Here is a 22911-nt window from a genome sequence, read left to right as displayed (position 1 = left end):
TCTGCGGTGCTGGCTTTTTGCTTTGCATTTTAATTTGAAGTTGGCAGAACTAATATAATTGCTGTACCTGGAGCTGGCTTTTACCTAAACAGCCATGCAAGCACAGTTATGCTGTTATGCAGTCCAATGTATAATTTTATGCACAAGAACAAAATTATCAATTCCCATTTGTTTTACCGTCCAAAAATCTATCTACCGACGATTTGAGTAAGGGCATGATTCTCAATTGCCACACTTTCTTTTATCCTTCTGCTTTCATGAGAAATGTGATGGAATGTGGAGGATGAATGATATGGTTAAAAAAGACTATCCTAATCTGAAATGACTTTACACTTTCTGAACCATGACACCATATCACAGTTTGAGATGATATAGTACAGGGCTTATCTTTGATATGTGTGCTACAGATCACCTGAGAAATCTTTCAAACGGCCTGAATAATAAAAAAAAACGGATAATGGATCGTTCCATCGGTGATAACACAGGTGGTGCAGTGCTACGTACGGTGCGAAAGAAGTTCAACACATACTGTGATGCCATAATTCCATAAATAAATGGGTTTAAAACAAGGGCATTGCCATTTGGGTGTACAGCACTGTTACTATACTCCAATGTCTTTGCTCCCCGCTTTTGCTAATCCGCACTGACCAGCATGGTGAAATATGGGCAAATGACCCCCACGACCCGCACGACGTGGAGTGGCCCTCATCCAGCAGTGGATTGACATAATGAATACACCATTGAAACACAGAACTTTAGGGTGGAAACACCCTGGAAAACGTCAAGGATTTAAGTTGTGGTATTTGTTTGGGGTGTTCTGGCGGATCGATTAATCAATTTTAAGCTCACGGTACACGCATTGAATTGCGTGTTTAAAAATCAATGTGTTTTTTTGTTTCGTGTTTATTGTATGTAAATCAATAAAATGTATAGGAATCCTGATCCCTACAGTGGTCACTACATATACCCCATCGTTAAAAATCATAGATTTTGTTGTCTTCCTCAACATTTTGTTTTATTATTCTTGTTTGTGCAGTCACCATCACGTCGGGAGACAAAATAATCCATTCAGAAGTCGTCCAGAGCAGTGCATCAACCCCAGAGACTTTAATAGTAGGGTTTTACCCTTTCAACTGGTACAAAACTGACACCTTTATACAAGGGATCATGTTTGAAATAACCACAACACAAGCAGTCAAAATGCAAACAAAAAGAAACTCTGATAATGATATGCACTGTCATTATATGATATGCACTGTCATTGATAATGATATGCACTGTCATTATCAGAGTTGTTTCTTTTTGTTTGCATTTTGACTGCTTGTGTTGTGGTTATTGCAAACATGATGCCTTGTATAAAGGTGTCAGTTTTGTACCAGTTGAAAGGGTAAAAACCTAGTATTATTTATACTCTTAGGTTTTTCTCGGTAGTCACGTATGAAAAAATTAATAATAAAAGTAAAAATAATAGATTTTTTAAAATATTATATTATTTCTATAATTGTTACTTTATTTATTCATTATCTTTATTATTAATCTTTACCTACGTGACTTTACCGAAAAAACGTAAGGACCCTTGCAGTCACGAAAGCTTCAAATCTATAATTAATACCTTCCTGAATTTCCAAGCGACGAATATTCCACAACACTCCCCCACCCGCCTTGCTGCGCGGAGCAATGTTCGTAAATGTTATCATTCACCGAGCTGGAATTAATTGAGCGCAACACCAAATGTGATAGACACGTTCACCAACATTTGAGACCTCGGTTTAAATCACGGATTATTGCAGCGGTAAGAAGCTCAAGGCTACGGACTCGAAGCCACGTAGCCACCTAAAACATAATAATTCATTCTTGAATCGGTGGTGGTTGGTGAAGGAGGGGGGGTGGAATGAGCTGAATCTTTACACCACAGTACTGTTTACCACCTCTAGTTACTAGGATGACACAGAGAGATTTAGTTATAAACCTAAGAATCTTTCGCGTTTTCGTTCTCAGCATTTGCATTCGGGGACCCGTACACAGTGGGGGCGGTGTAGTCAGGGCGGGGCTAGGTGTGGGTGGAGGGGCGGGGGCTCGTGGGGATTGAGTGGGGCTAGTGGGGGCGGGGCTAGTGGAGGTGGGGCTAGTAGGGGTGGGGCTAGTGGGGGTGGGGCTAGTAGGGGTGGGGCTAGTGGGGGTGGGGCTAGTAGGGGTGGGGCTAGTAGGGGTGGGGCTAGTGGGGGTGGGGCTAGTGGGGGTGGGGCTAGTAGGGGTGGGGCTAGTGGGGGTGGGGCTAGTAGAGGTGGGGCTAGTGAAGGTGGGGGCGGGGCGAGTGTGGAGAGTGAGAGTGGGGCTAGTGGGGGTGGGGCTAGTGGGGGTGGGGCTAGTGAGGGCGGGGCTAGTAGGGGTGGGGCTAGTGGGGTCGGGGCTAGTAAAGGTGGGGGCGGGGCGAGTGTGGGGAGTGAGGGCGGGGCTAGAGGGGGCGGGGCTAGTGAAGATGGGGGTGGGGCTAGTGAAGGTGGGGCTAGTGGGGGCGGGGCTAGTGAAGCTGGGGGCGGGGCGAGTGTGGAGAGTGAGGGCGGGGCTACTAGGGTAGGACCGCCCACTATTTGCCCTCAAGTCCCCGGCCCCGCCTACCACCCCCACAGCCAGGAGACGACAGCGGCGACGGCGGTGGTGATGGTGGCGGCTACGCGGATCCAGCGCTTTTGTTTTTGTTGTTGTCGTCGTCGTCTCTTGATGTCTCCGTGTTGGAGATAGCCGTCAAAAACAACAAGCAACCGTGAGCCGCGTCTCGCGACCCATACCTCGAGCTGTGAGACCTCCCACCTGGACCCCCTCCCGTTCCACACAACACCACACACCACCACAACGTTGAAAGCGGCCAGAGTGACATTCAGTGACTAACAGTGGCGCACGTTGATAAATAATTAACCCGCAACTTGAATCGCTGGAAGAAGAAGAAGCATAAGAAAAGAAAACATCAACATCGGCGCAACAATGCGTTTACTTCACCTATCGTCATAACATCGCCGTAACGAAAACAAAAAAGGAGGGGGTGGGGGGGGTAGCGTTCCCACCGTGTGCTGTGATTATTCCGTGTAGGAAGTATCATCATTGTGTTGGTGTATTTAGCATCGTGAATGGCGTACGTGCTGGTGGCCGACGCGGGCCCTCTGGCCTCCCCGCTGCTGCGGGCCTGTGCCCAGGGCGACGCGGCGGCCGCTCGCCGCATGCTCGAGAGCGGCTCGGACCCCTGCGCGCCCGACGCCCGCGGCCGCACTCCGCTGCATCTCGCCGCGGCCCGGGGTCACCTGCCCGTGTGCCGCCTCCTGCTGCGGCACGGGGTCGACCTGGCGGCCACCGACGCGCAGGGCAACACGGCGCTGCACCTGTGCGGACACGGGGACACCGTGCGCTTCCTCGTGGCCAGCGGGCTCAGGCCGGACCTCGGGTACAGGGGTTGGAAGGGAGATGTTGATGGGAGAGGGAGGGCAAATGTCGTGGTGGTGGTGCTGTTGATTATCTCTTCAGCACACCGGTGGGCTAAAGAAGTGAATTGTTTTGTCCTTTGAAAAACGTGACACATGTTTTTACTGTTTGGCCGTGTCGGGTGGTGGAGGGTTACGACACATTTATAAATAACGCGATCTGACCCAAAAACCTATACTATGAATATTATGGGTAGTGGTGGTGGTGTTGAAGGTGCTGGTGAGGTTGAGTTGTATAGTGAGTGTCGTGATGGTTGAGTGTGGGGTGGGCGGGTGTGAGAAGTGCCTGGTGCGGTGTGTTAACATCGCCACTGGGGGAGACAAAGGCGGCCGGGCGTGGTGTTGGACACCCACCCCCTAGTGTGGCCGTACCGGCGTTTATAGTGCATAGGTGCCACTCGCTAACAGCACTTGCCGCAACAGTCTGTTAAGGCTATACGGGGAATCTTTTGTGAGAATGTTGTGCGTGGTAGTGGTGAAGGTGGTGCTAATGAGGATGGATGGTGGTGTGGGTTAATGATGGTGATATGGAAGGTGTGGTGGTGACGCGTGGCGGTGAAGACGACGATGATGGTGGTGGGTATTGTAATGCTGTGTTGTGGGTGGTGTATGTGAGGTTGGGTTTGGTGGCGAGTCATGTAACAGTATTATTGAGTGCTGTCATGTTGAGGGTTCTGGTGGTAAGGGTGGACCCCCGGGGGTCAGGATAGTGGTAAAGGGGGGTGGTGGTGAGTGCTGTGGTGGTGAGGCTACAGAAGGTTAGGGTGGTGGTAATGAGGGTAGTGGTCAGTGCCGTGGTGTAACTGCCATGGCAGTTGTGGTGGAGATGGAGGACATGAGAGTGTTGGTGAGGGTGGCATCACAGTGGTGAGTGGCATGGTAGTGAAAGTGGTGGTGAGTGGAGAGGTGTTTGTAATGGTGAGGGTGGAGGTGTCGGTAAGAATAAAGCGGAGGTGATGAGGGTGAATGTAGTTTAGGGCTGGTCATTGTAGAGGTTAAGCTGTTGGTAGTGATGATGGAGGTTGTGGTATTGGTGGCAGTAAATGTATGTATGTTGAACTTCTTTCGCACCGTACGTAGTCAACCGTGCTAATCGGAGGTGCTGGGAGTGGTGAGAGTGGTTGATGCTGGTTGTGGTTAGCTGGTGGTGGCAGATGCATTGCTTGGAGTCGGAGGTGGTGGTGGTGAAGCTGCTGGAGTTGATTGTGGAAGTGGTAGAAGCTGCTTGAGGTGGAGGTGTTTTGGTTGTGGTGGAGCTGTTAGAGGTGTGGTTAGTGGTTGAGTGTCTAAATGTGGTGGTAGTGGTTGTATTGGAGCCACTGGTGATAGTGGTGTTGTCATTTAGTTTATCGTGGTAGTTATGGTGGATTTGCCGGAGGGAGCTAGGTGGTATTTGCGGTTGCTGAAAGTGGTTACAGAGGAGTTATTGGTTGTGGGGCTGCATTTGGAGGGTGTATTTTTTTAGCAATATTTAGCTTTAGGAGCAATATTTTAAATGCCTGAGATTAATCACCACAGATATTATTGGAAACTCTTTTATTTGGGTTATTCTTCAATAATATGCTTTATTAGATTAACATTGATTCATGCAGTTATTGATGGGATTATGGTTTGGAAATTGAGATTGCATTTAAATCAAATTGTTTGTGCCCTGAACTTTAATATATTTGACCATGTCACTGCTCCTTATTTAAAAATAATAGCAATTAATTGAGTCGTTTTCTTATGAACATGCGGCGTAGGCTGTAAGGAGTAGTGGTGTAAAATGTATTCCCCCTCCAATTCAGTGAGCTTTGCTTTCTTCAAGCATCGTGTTTGTTTAGTATTGTCGTGTTTGTAATGGCCTTGTGGTTGCAGGGATCACTGGAGCATATAAAATATATAAAGCAAAAACATCCATTCTTATGCGAGTGCATATGTTGTGACTTCAATAATCCATTATAATTGATGGCTCGGTGCATCTTTGGATTTCCTTTTAAAATGTGCGTTTGACTGAAGCATGTGATGCTGCTGTGTGACAGACATTAAACTGCACAGCAGGACACCTTTTCGAAGGCTACCAAGATGGCTTTTGTGTCTGCTTCTAGACATTATAGGTCCCGCTTTGCCAGTTACGAGGGAAGCATATGTTGTACTCATCTTTGCTATGATAACTTAAAATGTTCACCCCTTGTGATATTTCCCAGTAATGATATGTACATAATTATCATTTTCTTTAATGTGCATCGGAGAATGTTTGAACCTAATGTGTCATGCCAGACTATCTAAAATAGATGATTACTCCGTGTCCCCACCAGGGCTACGCTGTAAGGGTGCGCTCTCATCTCGCTTGAACATCGTGCCACAATCAATATATGTGTGTGAAGATGACAAGTCTTGTGACATGTGAACCTCTGGCGTCTCATTATCTCCAGAACCGCCCCATTATCCAGGCGCACTGCGTAATTACTCAAGGCTGTATATTTTCATTTCTCCGGCCATGAACTTGGTTGTGCTGTTGAGTTGCTATTAATTTCCACAGTGCCAGCAACTATCCATATTCACTTTGTCATTCTGCTTGGAAACAAGCTTATTGTATGGACATTGCAATCACAAAGGCACGCTTTTATCATCCAGATTTTAGTTTTCTATTTCATAGTGTTTCTTGTGCTAACGATATTGCAATGTACGGTGCATTTTTTTAAGCGTATGGTCCATCATGATTGTTGTTGTCTATTCTGGACGTGCATAATTGTACATACGTTTCTTATCTTTCTGATTCTGGTTGTGCTGTTGAGTTGCTATTAATTTCCACAGTGCCAGCAACTATCCATAATATTCACCTAATTTAGTGTCTCCAACAACATCTGCTCTCAAATGTGGACGCTCCTTTTGATTGTGCCTGATGTCTGATCCAGCCACGATACTCCCTATTGGCATAGGGCCACTCATTATGCATAAAGGAGGATGCATATAACAGTGGCACGGAGTACAGTGTCTGCTTTGAAGAATTGTTTGTCTGTTTTTCACTTTAACGCCCCTACGTTATTTAGTGCGACACTGTGCTGCTGAATATTGATGTGCTGTGGCGATGGGCATTGAGTGATTTTTTTTGTTCTTTTTTTTCTGCACACAGCAACCACCAGGGTGCCACCCCACTGGTCCTGGCTCGGAGACGTGGAGTGTGCAAAGAGGTGCTCCGTCTCTTGGAGTCTCTGGAGGAGCAAGAGGGGAAGGGGCTAGCTGCTGGCACGCCACCCACCATGGGGAGCATGGGAGCCATTTCACTCGCCGAGAACGAAGGGTACGGCTCGTGTGTGCAGATAAACAAGCATTTTAAGTTGCCGATTGTGCCGGAAAAAATATGAGAAGGCCAGTCATTTGACTGCATGCTCACAATACTGGCCACATTACAAATTGCATCAGGTAATGCACGTGTAATCAGGGATGTCTCTGTTTGGACACAATGGTACTTATTTTATGTTGAAATTATTTGGTCCTTGTGCACAGATATCCATTCTAATTGTTTTCATTGTACATCATTAAAAGTACTATCGGAGGTTCAGCTTAAAAAATAGCAATTTACCGTATTTTCCCGCATATAGCCCGCATACGCATATAACCCGCAGACGCATATACCCTGCAAAAATAGCGTTTTGTGTTAAACAAATTTCAGATAGTCCGCATCGTCATATACCCCGCATGCATTCATATCTTTAACGTCGTTACCGCAGCTTAATTCCATCATATTAATACAAAGTTTACATTTTTAATACATTCCACTATCAATAACATTCATATAACGTGCACAAAGAAAACAAACTAACTGGAAACGAGCGAACTTAAAACAGTAAATAAGTAATTAAAGTAAATATCCAATAAATAAGTAGCACATAACTGGTAGATAAGTAAGTAAGCGTACTATTAGGCTTACCAGCATTCGAACTCATCATATTATAGCTACTGGACCGGTAGTTACCCCTGTACAGTTTCAGCACTGGTAGATTGTGCACTGCGCAGACAATAGCGGCACTATGGTAATGTCATTGTCTCCTGGCAACAAAGCCATTGGAAGTTTGAAACAAAGCTCATGGTCGCGACTGTTTAGTGCTCAGCCAATAGCAGCGATCTAAGGGACTCGGCAATTATGATTCCGCGTCTGGTAGACGCTTTTTAAGGCCCTTCCCATTGCACAATGTAAACATTGTACGAACAATTCGAATAATTTAAAACGTGATAAGATAACACGTGCAATTTTAATATTAGTGGTTTATTCAGCAGTGCTTTAGTCAAAGGTAAGTGTTGCATAGTGGATAGTCCTACCATGAACAAATTAAACGAGTTATGACATGTCACACGTGTAAAATATTTTTGGGATAGCCCGCATCTCCATATACCCCGCAGGGTCTTGTTTTGTTTGTAAAAAGTGGTATACCCCGCGGGTTATATGAGGGAAAATACGATATATATGTATCGTGTACAAAGACTGCCTATATAGCAACTCTAGAGATGGCTTTATGCATGCATACTAACCTAGATGAGGCTTATAACTTCTCAACTGGCTTCATAAGAAGCCACCATTATTTTGGATGGTGGTGCCATTTTTATCCCAATATGCAGGGTGCTTAAAATTTGTTTGAACACTTGTGAGGATATGCAACAATATACCACAAGAAATGTGCCTCCGGGCTCTAGAGACCACCTGGAGAAGCTATTAACATACATGTGTTATCATGTTACAGTATATTATCCGTTGTTTTCCCATTAAAAATGATAGTCCCATATAAGTGTTAACATATTTTGTTAAGCACCCTGTACATAAGGTCTGATTTAGTTGCTTACAAAGGCAGGGCACTTTAACAATTATTTGAATTCCCAAAAAGGAACAACGGTTTGTGAGGTGTAAGAAGGGCACTTGAAAGAGGAGAGGGCCTGGGCATAAGCCCAGCTGGCAACCCTCTCCTGCATGTGTTTCTCTCCAGTGATTGCGCATTATGATGTGATTTTCATTTTTAACCCTGACATCCACTTTCTGACTGAAAAATTTACTCCTGACTTTCTAAAAAATATATATATAAAGTGTCATCATTTTTACAAAACCACCACTTCGGGATTTTGCACAGATTTTTTGTTCGATTGTCCACTCCTCTCTTTTGGCAGCTGCATTTCCATTTCGTGTCTATAACCGTTTTTGTTTCCAAAACATGAAACCTCTGTAATGTTTTGTTTGGCCTGAGGTTATGCCAGTATTTTTTTTTTCAAACTCATGGTAATATTATGCTGTTTCTTTGTAATACTTTAAACTCTACTCACTTGTTTTGAACATCTTAGGCTCGAAACGCAAGATACACAGTGGTATTCACCAAAGTTTAAGCCATATATACCTATTTTAAATGAATGGTAGCCTGAATGAATATATAATGGAAAGTAAATGTAATTTAATTGGCAATCTCTTTAATGTACTTTAAGCTAAAACTTGTGTAATATTTAACAGCCTAAAATGTAATCTTATTCAAGACATTTTGGAAAAATCGTGCAAGGAATGTTAATTGGTTTGGCTGTTTCAGGTAAAATGAATTAAGTAAAGTATTTCATATATGGTAGTACATGTGATTAGGGTTTAATTTGTAATAGGTATTTTGAACAACTTTATAAATCTTCTCTTGGTTCACTCCTTGAATGTTACATAGCCTCATCACTGCATATTTAGAAAAACAAAACCAAATAATATCAAGGTAATTTTTTGTTACACGTTTTGCTGCTGTGGTTTGTAACTTTAATATAAAAGTCCAAATTGTATCACTGCACCACATTTAGAAACTGCTGTTATGCGAGCCATATACTGGAAATTAAAATAAAAACCATAATAGGTACTTGGTGAAGAAATTGTCCTTGTAGTAATGAGGTTCCTAGTACAATCACTCCTCGCTTAACATCAGCCCCTTTAACGTTTCGCTGCAACCTCACCGATGAATCACTACCCATTTAAGCATTTAACGTTGTGTGGTATCGCTCTAACGTCGCTGCTGGTGGGCAACTAATTTCCATGGCTGCATGCCACGTGCATTGCAAGGCGACACACGCTACTGGCCCAGTGTATATCTACGCGGCCAGACTACTGCAAGTCCTCGCTTTCTTGGGCTACATGGGTGAGCAAAATGATACAGTATGCGGAATTATAAAGTACGGGGCGGCGTACCCTCATCTCGGTTAATTTTAGTGATGTCATCGCCACTTCGTAGCGAATGGCGGTTATTGTTGTGAATGGGGTGGCACAGTGGTTGGTGAGCTGTGCATACAAACCCGGCAAAGACCCAAGTTTAATTCCTGCCCACAACCACCACTATCAACATCAGTGGCAGCGATTATCTCAATCATGTCCTGGGCCTCCCATAGTTCGACTCAGCCCCAAATGAATACCTGGTGTGGTGTGTATTAAACGTCGCCACTTGGGAGACAAAGGTGGCCGGGCGTGCGTGATGCTGGCCCACCCGCCTCCTCGTGTGCCGTGCCGGCCTTCACAAGTGCTACTCGCTAATAGCACTTGCCACTAGTCTGTTAAAGGCTACAGGGGGGTCTTTGGTACAGTGATTAGTGCACTGTGCTACGAACCCAGCTGACCTGAGATGAATTCTCCCAAAAAATTAACTCGACACATTCGTCAATGATCCACATTGTGTGTGGCCTGAAAAGAAAACTATAAAATCGGCGACGTTTCGGGCAATGGCCCTTCATAGCACACACGGGTGAGTGTTAACCTAAACTAACCTTTTCTCTACTTCTAGCAACGGTTAATCAGTAGTGTTATTAGTTTTTACATTAAATGTATATGTTAAGAATGTTTATCATATTCTTAAGTGTGATAGGAAATTTCACAGGAACATGACCTCCCCTATTTGCATTGTTTCTTATGGGAAAGTAGGCTTTGCTTCACGTTGCTTCACTTAACGTTGCTTCAATTTAAGTCACATTTTCCAGGAATGCAACCCCGACGTTAAGCCTGTAGGTTATGTGTTGGTTAGAAGCAGCAGCAGTACACATTCCTGGGATTTGTTCAGGGTGCTTGCAACCATAGATGCCAGTTACTGTTTGCATATTGTATTTCACATATCTACAGGAATGCTTCGAACCTGTATTGGAAATGCATATAAGGTGATATGCAATATTACATTTTGTCCAATTATCATATTAATGGTATAAATTAAGTTGTGTTTATTAAAGAATTAAAAGGTTAAAATTAGTCCTCTTGAAATTATTATACAGTAGACACATTCTCTTTAAACAAATTGTTTTCAATGGATGTATAACGTTTTGTAGCTAATAATTAGTTTAGTAAATTATTAATTTTGCTGCGTATGCATGTTGTATGTTCAGGAAGTGCTGAATTATTAATACAAAAAACTCTAGGCGAGTTTAACATAACCATAAATTAAGGAAAATATGAAGAAGTGCTGTCAAAATGACACCATAAAATGTCATTAAATCTACATTTTAAGCTTTGGTTATAAAAATTAATATGAATGCTCTAAAATAATTATAGGCATATTGTTTATGCATAAACAAAACGAGTTTATTACAACAGTGATCATTGTTTTCTCACTAACTTGCATTTGCCCATTCTAAGATTTTCCATGCATACATTTTGAAGGACATTTTTTTGCCAGAGGCAGCACTAAATAACAAATATCCTCTTGGGATGTGAAACAATTACTTTAATGGTCTGAATATTTAAGGTAATTAAAACATAATTATAACAAAGAAATCAATGTATGGAAAAGCATACAGGTATCTAATTTTTTTAAATTAAACTATTGTATAAATATACGTGAGCAGGTTTAATAAATAGTACATCATTTTAGCACTTACCCATTCATGTGAACAAATTCGTATCCTACTTGTAATGAAATAATTAATCTTTAGTTTCTCCACGTTAAACCTGACACTGAACATTGTCATGGCCGTGTAGCCGTTGGGTGGGTTACGATAATCATATTTTACAAGACATGTTAGCATGGGGAAAGTTCGTACACTTTTTAGTGTCTTAATCGACAATAATGGCAGTGTTGTATTATGACTTGTTTTTTTACGTTTTTATATTGCTTTTATCCCCATGACTTAAGTATCATGAATGTTATATTCAAATATTTATTAAATTATATTGATTCTATTACATTTATCTTTAAACTTTTAATGTCCTCATTGTTAAAGGTAGTTTAATGATAGCCTCAAAATACAATGTCTACCAAATATTTTCAATGTATATTGTATATAGTTCTGCACAGTGTAAATACCATACCCTTTATTTTCACTGGCTGAAAATATTGGTTGACAGCTATGTAATATATGTGTATCCTGCTGATAGACTAAAGATCTTACATATAAATTGGTGGTCATACTTATTTTAAATGCAAAAGGCTGAGTGTACAAGATGATTTTATGGCAGTCCATTGCAATCCATTTGTCTTCTCCAAAACAGATTTTCTGTTATATATATTCTTGAAGTAGGTAATTTATGGCACCAGTGAGTATCGATTTATGAAGGTGTCCCTTGTGCCCGAGGCTTATTGTTGGCTAGCTGGCTTTAATGTCTGATTGCTTTGTTCTTTGGGTGGCCAGTGAGAAAGTGTGTTTGCTACGTTTGGTGCGAAATAAGTTTTGCATGCATACATATGTGAGGTCAGGCAGTTGAGTATTTTTGTATGTAACTTAGCCCCGACACTAGGGTGCATCTATGATTACAGAGTATAATGATGGAGCAGTCCCCACAGATTGGTAAAATAAACAATGAAAAAGTTAGCAGATATAGAGAATGGATCACATAGCTCCACATAAAGCAAGGGGGTAAACAAAATTAGACTTTTAGGCAAAATATTAACTTGTTTTCATATAAACAACACCCAATTTTGGGCAAAATATTAACATGTTTTCATACAAACAACACCCAATTTTAGGCAAAATATTAACATGTTTTCATACAAACAACACCCACGTCGAAAAGACAAATAATGTATGAAAAAATATTACAGATTATGAATGAAAAAATATTAGAGATTACACTTGTGACTTTACTGTTAGTTTTTGGTTGTGATTGGAAATTTAATTGAAAATTGTTCCTGAAAAATAATGACGGGTGAAATTATATGGATATTACAATATTTAGATCTCTAAGCGAAGCTCACTTACTATATTGATTCTTGTAATGGCATATGGAAATGAACAAGATTAAAATAGCACCGACTTTCCACTAAGTCACACTCACTTTTGTGTATTCAGCATATGTACATAATTATTTATGAATGCATTAAGTTCATAGGCAGATTTTATATTTTGTGTTCACTATCAGTTTTTGTTCTAAATACAATAATTTCAGATATTAGTATACAACGTAGATGTACAAGAGTACGCATGTGATGTTGGTAATTAAATGCCATAAATGCCCCTGCTGACTTGAGTAAAGCCTCTCTTTTAGCGCGTGTGATTATGGAGTATTGTGAACTGTGTTGTAAACAATGTCTCGAAGCCATGTCACATAACACTGCTCTCTTCTTGAGCTTTTGCAGTACAGTCGACCTGTGTGGATGTGTTCTGTTCATTTTGAATGCCGATTAGGCACGTCATGTATTTCTCTATGTAAATGCAATCATCCGAGCAATGAAAATTGCATACACTGATTTTTCAGATTGGTGGCATCTCGGTGAAATGAGTGTGTCACCTTTGTTTTCATAATGCAGTCTTGTGTAGGCGGCTGCTGGGTGTTTATATGTTTAATTGAAGACGCCAAGATAGCCTTAATTCGCAAGAGTGATCTGGGTCATCAAAATGCCAAAAGGACAACAATGAAGGAAAATAGAAATAGAAACAAAAACAACTGTCACTTGAGTGCTCTAAAATAGTGCACAAACATAAATCATTGCAGAGTAATAATTTCTCTGGAGCCTAATATGGCTGGGGCAGAGTACAATTACCAATTAGGTTACAGAAATAATGAACAGTTATTGGATGAAAATTGCAAGTGAGGTTATCAAAGAATTGACAGTTTAGCTTCAAATGTTGATTTACATGGGAGAGTAATGGAAGACATTTCTAAAGCGATGGAATTTCGGGTGTTTGGGATATGAACAGAGAATGACTGCTTGATTTAATACACGTTAATGTTGTGGGGCATCTAATATTTCAAGGGCTTTGGTTCTGAATAAACACTTTGGATAGGTAAAGGACAGAGTTATGTGCGTATGGATTATAGAATAATAGGTCCAATGAATCTCCCGAGTTGAACGTGGTTGATAACCAGCCTTTGAGTAAAGATCACAGTGTTGAGTGGAGTAATATGTAAGATGAAGCATAACGCTGAATAAAAGATAGACTTTTGCAAATTCAATGTCGTTTTAAAGGTTGATTTGTATATGATGTCAGTATAGTCTAGAATATGCATAAAGGTAGTAGCTTTTAAATGTCTTGGTGGAGAAGATGAGAAACGTATCTGATTCCCAGCATTTCAGTAATCCCAGTTTAATTATCACCTGGTTAAGCAAAATAAAGTTCAAGCCTGATCCACTGCTTATTATTGTAGAGTTCGAATGGTCCATGTTGTTTTTTTTATATGCAAAATTTAACACAGCCTACAAGCAACCTTTGCTTATAAGTTACATTGCTTTAAGCAGATTGCAAAACTTGATATTGAGATGCATCATTTTATAAATCTGCTCCAGTCATACCCTGATTTATGTCTCACCCTTTTTACATCGATTCGCAAATAAGTCGTCACTTTATTAATACCCCTACCTGATTTGCATCGCCTCAACCGACACTGAAGTCGCTGACCGCATTGTCCGTCCTGTCTCGTTATCCGTCGCCTCTTAGCCTTCGCCTCCACCACCTACCCTGTAAATCTCATTAATTGACGCCGTTTCGATATTCATCTTACCACTATTCAGGAACGCATCCCCGGCGTAAACCGGGGTATTACTGTATTCTACAAATGTCATGGTTGGATGTTTCCTGTGGAATGAGAGAGCAGCTGGGGGTGAGGAAAAAGTAGCATTTCGCAAATATATGTCCTTTAAGCAGAGTCAATCGAAGCAGCTTTAATGGCATCTGTGGATACAGTACTTTGGAAATGGGGAGAAAATCACTTTAACAGCAGGAAATGGGGCCCACCAGAGTGAAGGCCACACTGAATTTAATCTGCCTTTTGTATACATCGATACTTTGCATATGCTGTCATCTGCTTCGCTTTAATGGCACATTTCTGGATTCTTGATATTTTTCATTCTCTGTTGGATCCTGAATATAGGATTACCAAATGTTTTACACCTCACTTGATGATTAAGACACCCCTACAAACAGATCCTTCTATAAAACTCTTTACCACACAGTAGTTGATTTTATAAAAAATATATATTTCATTCTGCTGATTACTTTTTGGAAGGTAAAACGTTATGGTTAAAGTTTAATTGACTAAGAATGGGTGTACCACTGGACATGTATAAATTCGATAAACAAATGCAGATAAGTATGCATGCACGTTGAACTTCTTTCAAACCGTAAGTAGCCAACCGTGCTAATCGCAGTGAAACATTCCACACAAGCCAGTCACATGAGCCTCAGAGGATTGTTTATTCTGTCTGAAGTTATACCTTTAGCTATGCCACCTTTTAAATTCACTGCAGTAAATTAACAATGCAACTTTAGCCATGATGTGAAGCTGTCTGTTTAATCATGGGACCTCCTTTGCAGTACCAAAATATGAGAAAATGTTTTCCCCTTTTTTCTGGCAACAAAACAGGTGTTTTAACATCTTAACACCTGTTTTGTTGCCAGAAAAAAGGGGAAAACCTTTTCCTCACGTCTGTTTAATGTTACAAGGCAAGATAATAGTTCATCACATTTGTTTCAGAGCATTAAGTTATAATCTTAAGTAATTTTTTAATGTTAAAATGAAAGTCGGACAACACCACGCTAAAAAGTATGCATAACATGTCTTAGATCAGGGGTCGGCAACCAAAACAAAAAGATACATAAAAAAAATTTGGTTAATAAAAAAATGCAATATATGTGAATAACGTCACAAAAAGTCCTTAATGAGCCACATACGGCTCCGGAGCCTCAGGTTGTCGACCGCTGCCCATGGTGAACTGGACTTCCATGGTCAGGGGTCGGCAACCAAAATAACAAGAAGAGCCATTATTTTCGAATTTCAAGAGCCACACTGCAGTCCTTAAACGAGCCGCATGCGGCTCCAGAGCCGCAGGTTGTTGACCCCTGTCTTAGATATGTTTTGTGAAAGTCTGCATGTGTCTGTGTGTGTGCCAGCACTTGTGGCAACAGTCTGTTAAGGCTATCCTGGGGGATCTTTGTCTTTATTTTTGCCAGGGTAATGGAGAGCCTGCTGAACCCAGGCGTTCTACGCGAGGAAGGAGTGCTGTCCAGCGTGCGCTCCACCTGGCGTGAAGTCGTGGCTGACCTCGGCCTTGGCAAAGTCCTGATGCTTATCCTGGCCATTGCCCTGCTATCACTTGGCGTCGCCTACTACGTGAGCTCTGTGCTGCCGTACAACGTGGGCCACGAGATCCTGCACTAACCAAGCTCGCTGCCATTCTGAGTATTCATTTTGACGTCCAAGGCTGAGAGAGCCATTGAGGCATTCTGCAAGGACTCATTAAAACAACACCCTGACGAGACATTGTTTAAGCCAAACCTTGTTTGAAAATGTTTTCCTTAAATTTTGTTCATAAATGTACATTGGGTTCTAAATGGCTCTGTGGTCCAACCAATGAGAAGAAATTGTTTATTTTGAGAAAAATAAATTAAGTTAGTTCTTTGCAGGCCTTATTCTATAACCATCAGAAGGCACTGATCTATACTAAAATGTGGTCCAGAATATTAGTTACATCTAATGGTATCGTGGAAGTAGTAAATGGCTTCGTGGGTTAAACCCCTGCATGGTTATTACTTTTCCAAGTGTCACTGTGTCCCAAATGTATGTTCCCATCAAGGGAAGAATAATATAAACTCGCTGTGAAGTAGTAATTTCACAGCACAGAAGTTGACGATATAATGCGGTGATATAACATTTGTTCAATTTCATCATGAGACACTTTCCAAATGGTGAGCAGAAGGTATGAAGCTAATGCAGCAGTGTTCTCAACCACATTTCGAAATGCGATCATTATAAAAATGCAGCATTGCAAAATTGGTTGGAGTATGACATTATTGATCTCATAAATAAAAGAAAATTCACTGAATACAAGGAGCCACTGCCAGGTGGAAGAATCGCTTTGGGAAATGTCATAATTTACACAACTATCTTCTGAACTTATTTTTAGAAATATGAAATGAGGTAGGCTATGGCCTCAACTGCCTTACACCATTTTTTTTTTTACAATGCACCATGACAAATGTGAACATACAGAATTCCTGTCTCCCAGAAACGTCGACAAGGCTGCCATGTTTTTTTTCCTGCAGAAAACGAGATGGCTCGAGTTTGAAATGTTTTCAAGCCATAAGTACTTGAAATTCCTTTCCACTGTACAATTTAATCTGGCAGGCGTTGAGTTTATCCCAATAAATCACTGTAAAGGTTGTCAACGTCAAGTTGATGCCCTACGAATAAGTGAAAAAAATACAATAAGCCCAAGAAGTAAATCACACTTGTGGTTTTTTTTGGGGTTCTTTTATCCTCATAATATGTTGGGCTGTAGCACAATAAAAAAAATGTGCTTAAAGACATCATGCAAGTCAACTCGCATCAACAAGTTTGACTAATGGCGAGCATTTGTAGGCGGTGGCACTGCGGCAGACTTGAGAGTGGGCAGCTTTCGTGATCAAGCTGTCGGTCTGCGTTTAGCGTGCGAGCACTTGATGTAATGTCAGGAGGTATAATTAAACATTCCTGGGTAAGAAAGTGTTGGGAGGATTTGTCAAACCTACGGCTACTGTGGATAGAATTTCCAATTCCACGTGTACTTTGGAAAGTCATGTGTTGCTACTTGTTTTTTTTTCTACTTTGAAGTTTCCATGAAAACTGAAAAAGAATACATCCAGTACCATTTCAGGAATTGTCACATGGAGGCATTGTGCCAGCTGTGTGTTCTTGTTAGTTTCTGACAACAATCATGTGTTGCTAAACAGCAGAATACATGCCAAAAAACTGTGACTGCAGCATGTTCTGATGGTCAGCACTCAAACAGCGACACCAAATCATCGATCAAAATGAGGTTTGGTTACTATCATCGTTTCCATCAAGATTCTTTCAGATTGCGCTCATGGGAAAGGCTTGGATAAAATCAGAATGCTTACTAATGGGACATCTTATGATACTTCCTCTTGGTGACTGCTGTTTGCCATCGAGAGAATGTTATTTGCTTTCCTGGCAGTAAACTTCATTGCAAATGAGAACACTGGAAAAATCCATTCACCTTCTTTAACCACCCCTTTACAAGTCAGATGATTACATGTTTTGTGCCATCTGCTTGGAACTATTATTTTGTGATAAATACTAAAACGTCTCAAAGCCGGACTAATTAGGGGAGAGTATTTTTCTGGTGAGGTCGGGATTTCTATTATAATGCCAATAATTTATATTTAGCAATTTAACTACATATCAATTTAATTGAACCATAATTAACACCTAATACATTAATGAACACTGAAGAACTATTAAAAATATCAAATGTGTGCGATTTTATGAGAATTCCGAAATCACTTGTGTACAGTTTAAATCCAGTACACCATCACCATGAAACACAGGTGGAAACTGGGGTGAGGGAAGGACTGAAGAGACCTTCTGATGGACCGGTTTTACCACGTGGCCCGGTGATGACATTGTGCTCTGAATTTTTTTACATACATTTTCTAAAATAAATGTTTAATTATTTAAACTTCAATTTTTTAAGAAATGTAAATGTATTTAATTCATGTATGAAAATAATGTCCAACAGAGGGTATTAAATCGTCACCGGACGACAATGTGGTAGACTGAGGCATTGATTGCAGAATCCCATATCCTACCACGTGCACCCCAATTAGCACGCAAATAATGTTCCAGTTGGAGGTTTTAGTTTATTTAATTTGATTATTTTATTTATTTTCAAGTAGCGACTTGGCTCATGCTGAATTCTGGCTGACTTAAACTGGCTTTGGGAGGTTTTGCTGTAAATATCACAATGATGACATGACGGATAGTGTTGCAAACATTAGGTCGACAGTTACTAAACAAAGTCGTTTTTCTGCCTTATTGTTTTGTGCCAGTATTTTTAAGAAGAATATCTTATACTTTTATGCAATTCTGGGTGATTAATTTACCTGCTTGTTCTTACATCACTAAATTGACAACACATTTTAAATACAGTAATATATTTATCGTCTTAATCAATAAGTTAACTGAAATTAGATTCGCTATGTGTTAGCTATTCTTATTTACTTGTTCTTTGAGCAAAGTTTGTTTTTATTCACCGGATAGTCATTTGAAATCTATATTTTTAAATAATTTTGGTTGGCAAATTTTCTTTGCTAAAAATATTCACGTGAAAATAAATAATAATTAAATCTTAGCTTGGTAGTTTGTGCATCAATGTGCACAACTTGTATTGCTTTTTAGTCTACTACTGTCAACTTAAATATTTAGTTTTGCACATTTAAACTGGTACTGTAGCCACACTGTATTATGTTGCATATCTTAATGCATTAGCAGGGCTTGTAAAATATTGGTTTTCCCCCAAATAATTCGTCTTTGTTAATGAATTAATATGTATAGGCGCGGATTGATATTATTAATGTTCGCTAGTCCAATGGATTGTTTTTTATTTTTACATATTTAATATCCACCTATATATTTTTTTTGCTACAGATGCTTCTGTATTTCGCTCATTCCCTACACAGCCATTGACGACCTAAGTGGTTCATTGTAATTATTTTCGTAGGTTTATCAAGCACACGTCGGGGAATGGGTTCAGTTAATGAAATTATTAAATACTAAATTATTGCACAACAGCCCATTTTGTGCAACACCTTTTGGGAGGGTGTAAAGGACCAAAAGGGCCTTTTAGTATTTGCTCGCGAAAATGATAATGGATGCCCCCGAAAGCACCATCGTCATAATACATGCACCTTGGGAAACATTTGTATTCCACCTCCTTGGGTTCCAAAACAACAATTGAATTAAAACAATGGCAATGATATAAAGCTAGACTTTAATGTAAACAACTGGAATAGCTACATCTGATTAATTTGCGTCACTCGTGGACTGTATACATCAATTTGGATTTTTACTGTTCTTTACACAATGGACTTTTGTTCCAGTTTTTGGTTCTTTGTATCCACACTGTTATTTCTACATGTATGTATGTTGAAGTTCCACCGGACGTAGCCTACCGTGCAAATCGGAGTTGTGGGCGGACAACAAACTAAACACAAAAAAGCAGTTCTGATGCAACAAATTATGTAAATTGGATGTTAGGTGTTTTAACATTTTGCAGTTAATGTGGCGGCACAGCAGCCGAGAGGCAGTTGACAAAGGAGGGACGTAATTCTTGCCCATTGAATCACTCCAGACCCCCCCCCCCCATCGTGCATCCAATGTGCATGCTCCATACACGATGCACATCGTGTGCACGTGTTGTGGAAGGGCACGGCAAGCCAGGTTGAGCCCCCTCGGTATGTCCTTTAACACCCATCTGGCTGTGCCACTTGTACAATGCTATTAATGCTTATAATTAAAACATTGTTGTCTTTACTATTTTAATGATTTGCCTCATTGAGTATTGTGGGTACCATTGGGCTGTTTTTATTTGATTTCGAGGTTGCATTTTCATTTAAGAAATGTTTTTAAATGCTTTATAATGTTTGTAACGTTTTCAGTGTCTTGCATTTCACCCTCCCCCTGCCAGAAGTTCTTTTCAATTGATGATGACACCACGTCGTCGGGAAATTTATTTCAGTTAAATCATAGCTCGCACTTTTACTCGACAGCAGTGTATGGACCAAATGTTTTCTACTGGTCAATGAGATAATTTTATATGGATTTTTTGGGTAATTCAGAAACATTTTAGTGGCAATGTTACGTGGGTTGAAATGTATTTTGTTTCCTTGGGGAAAATGTAATTGTATTTTATGGCTTTTGTGTGTTAGTCATTTTTTTGGTTGTAATGGGAAAAAAGAGAACCATTCCAGCATTAACTCCCCAATGGCTTGATCATATGCACCTTGTTCTATTTTGGAATACAGCCCAGACAACTGGAATTGGTATGCAGCTTCTCACAGACAGTGATGGTGCGTAAGTTTAACGATTCAGACTTTAAAACACTGCCCGTAAAATGTTGGAAAATTAAACCGTTGAAAGATTTCTTTGAAATGCTGAAAAGGGTTTGAGTTTTCATTCACTGTGATGTCCCATCTAAGCCACATGCACAGTGATATGCCCACCTACATAATAATTGCCATACATATTTGGAAGCCAATGGGCAAATAGTGCAAGCATATATCAATAGTGGACTGTTGCGACAGACAGCGTAAACAGGCTCGCACTGAATCGCTGACATTCCATGAACAGCAACTTTGTTCCCTGGTAAAATTGTATATTGGTAACATGTTCAAGTGTCGGTTGTTAAACTATGTACCGATGGTGTTTTGTAAAGTAAACAATGTTGAGAGAACTGGGTTGTGTTTCTCTTTCGTGGCATTGTGCTAAAATGTCTTAGCTAAAAGCAGTTTGTCCTCCGTAACCATCCTCTCCCACAAATGCATTTCTTTGCAGTGTTATCCAGATGTGTAGTGTGACGGTAGTTTTATTTTTGAGTGTTGAAAAACCTCATCAATATTTACAAAAAAATGTATCAATCCACTATGGGATGAAGGCCTTCCTATGCTGCCAGTTGTGAACGTCGTTTGACCATACTTCACCTTGCTGGTCATTGTAGGTTGAAGTCGGGGACCCAGGGTCTTTTCACATATCACTTGCCACTGAGTTTCGCCAAGGCCGGGAATAGAACTTTGGTCCCTGGGTTGAAAGTGCTTTGCACTCATCGCTGCGACACTGCTGCATTCTATTAAACTCATTGATAATCTATAAATAATGACACAATTTTTCTAGTTATATGAATTTGTGTAATTGCATTAACATTTTTTTGGAAACAATTTGAAACATTTTACATTATTGTATTGTTTATTGTCATGGCTTAGAAATGTTCCTGCAGTGCCACAATGATTTCATGCATTCCTGTAGATGTATTACAATAAACTATATAATTGTCTTTCCCTGAAGTTTTATCTTTATTTACTTAAACTTGCACCCAAATAGTGCCATATATTTCCAGCTATTTTTCTATTAAGTTATCAACAATTCGTATGGCTGTTTTAAATTCTTGTTTGGTGCCTTTTTAAAGTGTTACAGTATATTTTAATGACATTTTTATGCAACTTCACACTGCTGATACCAATTTGTGTTTATACCCAGAGTTCAATTAAATATGTATTTTGCGTAAAATAATTTTTCTAAAGAATTTACATGTAAAATGTATAACGGATAATAAGATGGTAATTTTATTTAGTTTTTCGAATGTTATGCGTCTTGGTACCAAAATGCACATGTGATGGATAAATGCACGGTTGGCATATGCACATTACAGTTCTGTGCAGTGATTTACAGAAAGTCCCCTTAAATAAATTTAAAGCTGATGCGGTAATCAAGTTTTTCTCCCTCAAACAAATAACGTTGCATTTTAGCTGTGTCACAGCTGGCTGCAGCTGGAGTCTTGCTGTTCTAAAGGAGGATAACCCCATTTGGTAGGTGGTAGCTTCACTAAAGGTTTTAAGCTGCTTGCAACCACCGCAAAAAAAGAATGCCACAGCAAGGGACGTACAATATGCATTTGGAATTTTAAAAACGTACAACGACCAGGCAGATTTAATGAAAGGAAAATCAAACCAGTGTGGTCTAATTATTTTATGCCACAATTTTGCATGAAAGAAGCAGTTGATATGAAGTGACTGGGTTCTACTGTATACTGTTTTGTCATGATTGAAGGTTTTGGCACAGTGCAGCCAATAAACTGCAGGGAACCAGTTTTTTTTAAGGACAATTTGTATTCTTTGAGCTTTTACACTTGTGGGTGCATACATGCATGATTGAAGAAGATCGACTGAGTGGTCATGCTTCTTATTACCCAAACTGTTAATGTAACCTTGCCCATAAAGGCGTTCGAGTGCCTTTTCAAGTCTGGACTGGAGTTTAATTTGGATTGTTGGAAGAGTCATTTATGCTTTAATACATGTCCTTAAAAGTTCCTATCAGGATGTCCTGTGCTTGACGTTCTGAACTGGAGCCAACTCAATGGCAGTATCTTCCAATACGACTGCCTTCCAAGATATGGTCTTACCAACACAAACATGAGCTTGTTCGTTCATATTTCACTATTTATTTCAGTTTGTGGTAGCTTTAGAGCAGCAAAGGCAATGTACTGGG

The 22911-nt window shown here is 40.3% G+C and overlaps 1 protein-coding gene across 1 annotated transcript; it reads left to right on the top strand.

Moving 5' to 3' along the window:
- The first annotated feature begins 2616 nt into the window (after positions 1-2616).
- Positions 2617-21856, top strand: ANKRD46 (ankyrin repeat domain 46). The gene is made up of 3 exons (XM_078863093.1): positions 2617-3436; positions 6589-6756; positions 15825-21856. The coding sequence occupies exons 1-3, from the start codon at positions 3126-3128 to the stop codon at positions 16030-16032; spliced, it is 687 nt and encodes a 228-aa protein (XP_078719219.1). The 5' UTR covers positions 2617-3125; the 3' UTR covers positions 16033-21856.
- The last annotated feature ends 1055 nt before the right edge of the window (positions 21857-22911 follow it).

The sequence above is a fragment of the Lampetra fluviatilis genome, chromosome 15 (genome assembly GCF_964198595.1).
Source record: "Lampetra fluviatilis chromosome 15, kcLamFluv1.1, whole genome shotgun sequence".
Classification (NCBI taxonomy): domain Eukaryota; kingdom Metazoa; phylum Chordata; class Hyperoartia; order Petromyzontiformes; family Petromyzontidae; genus Lampetra; species Lampetra fluviatilis.
Note: the sequence above shows the minus strand (reverse complement) of the source record. Positions and strands in the feature narration are given on the sequence as shown.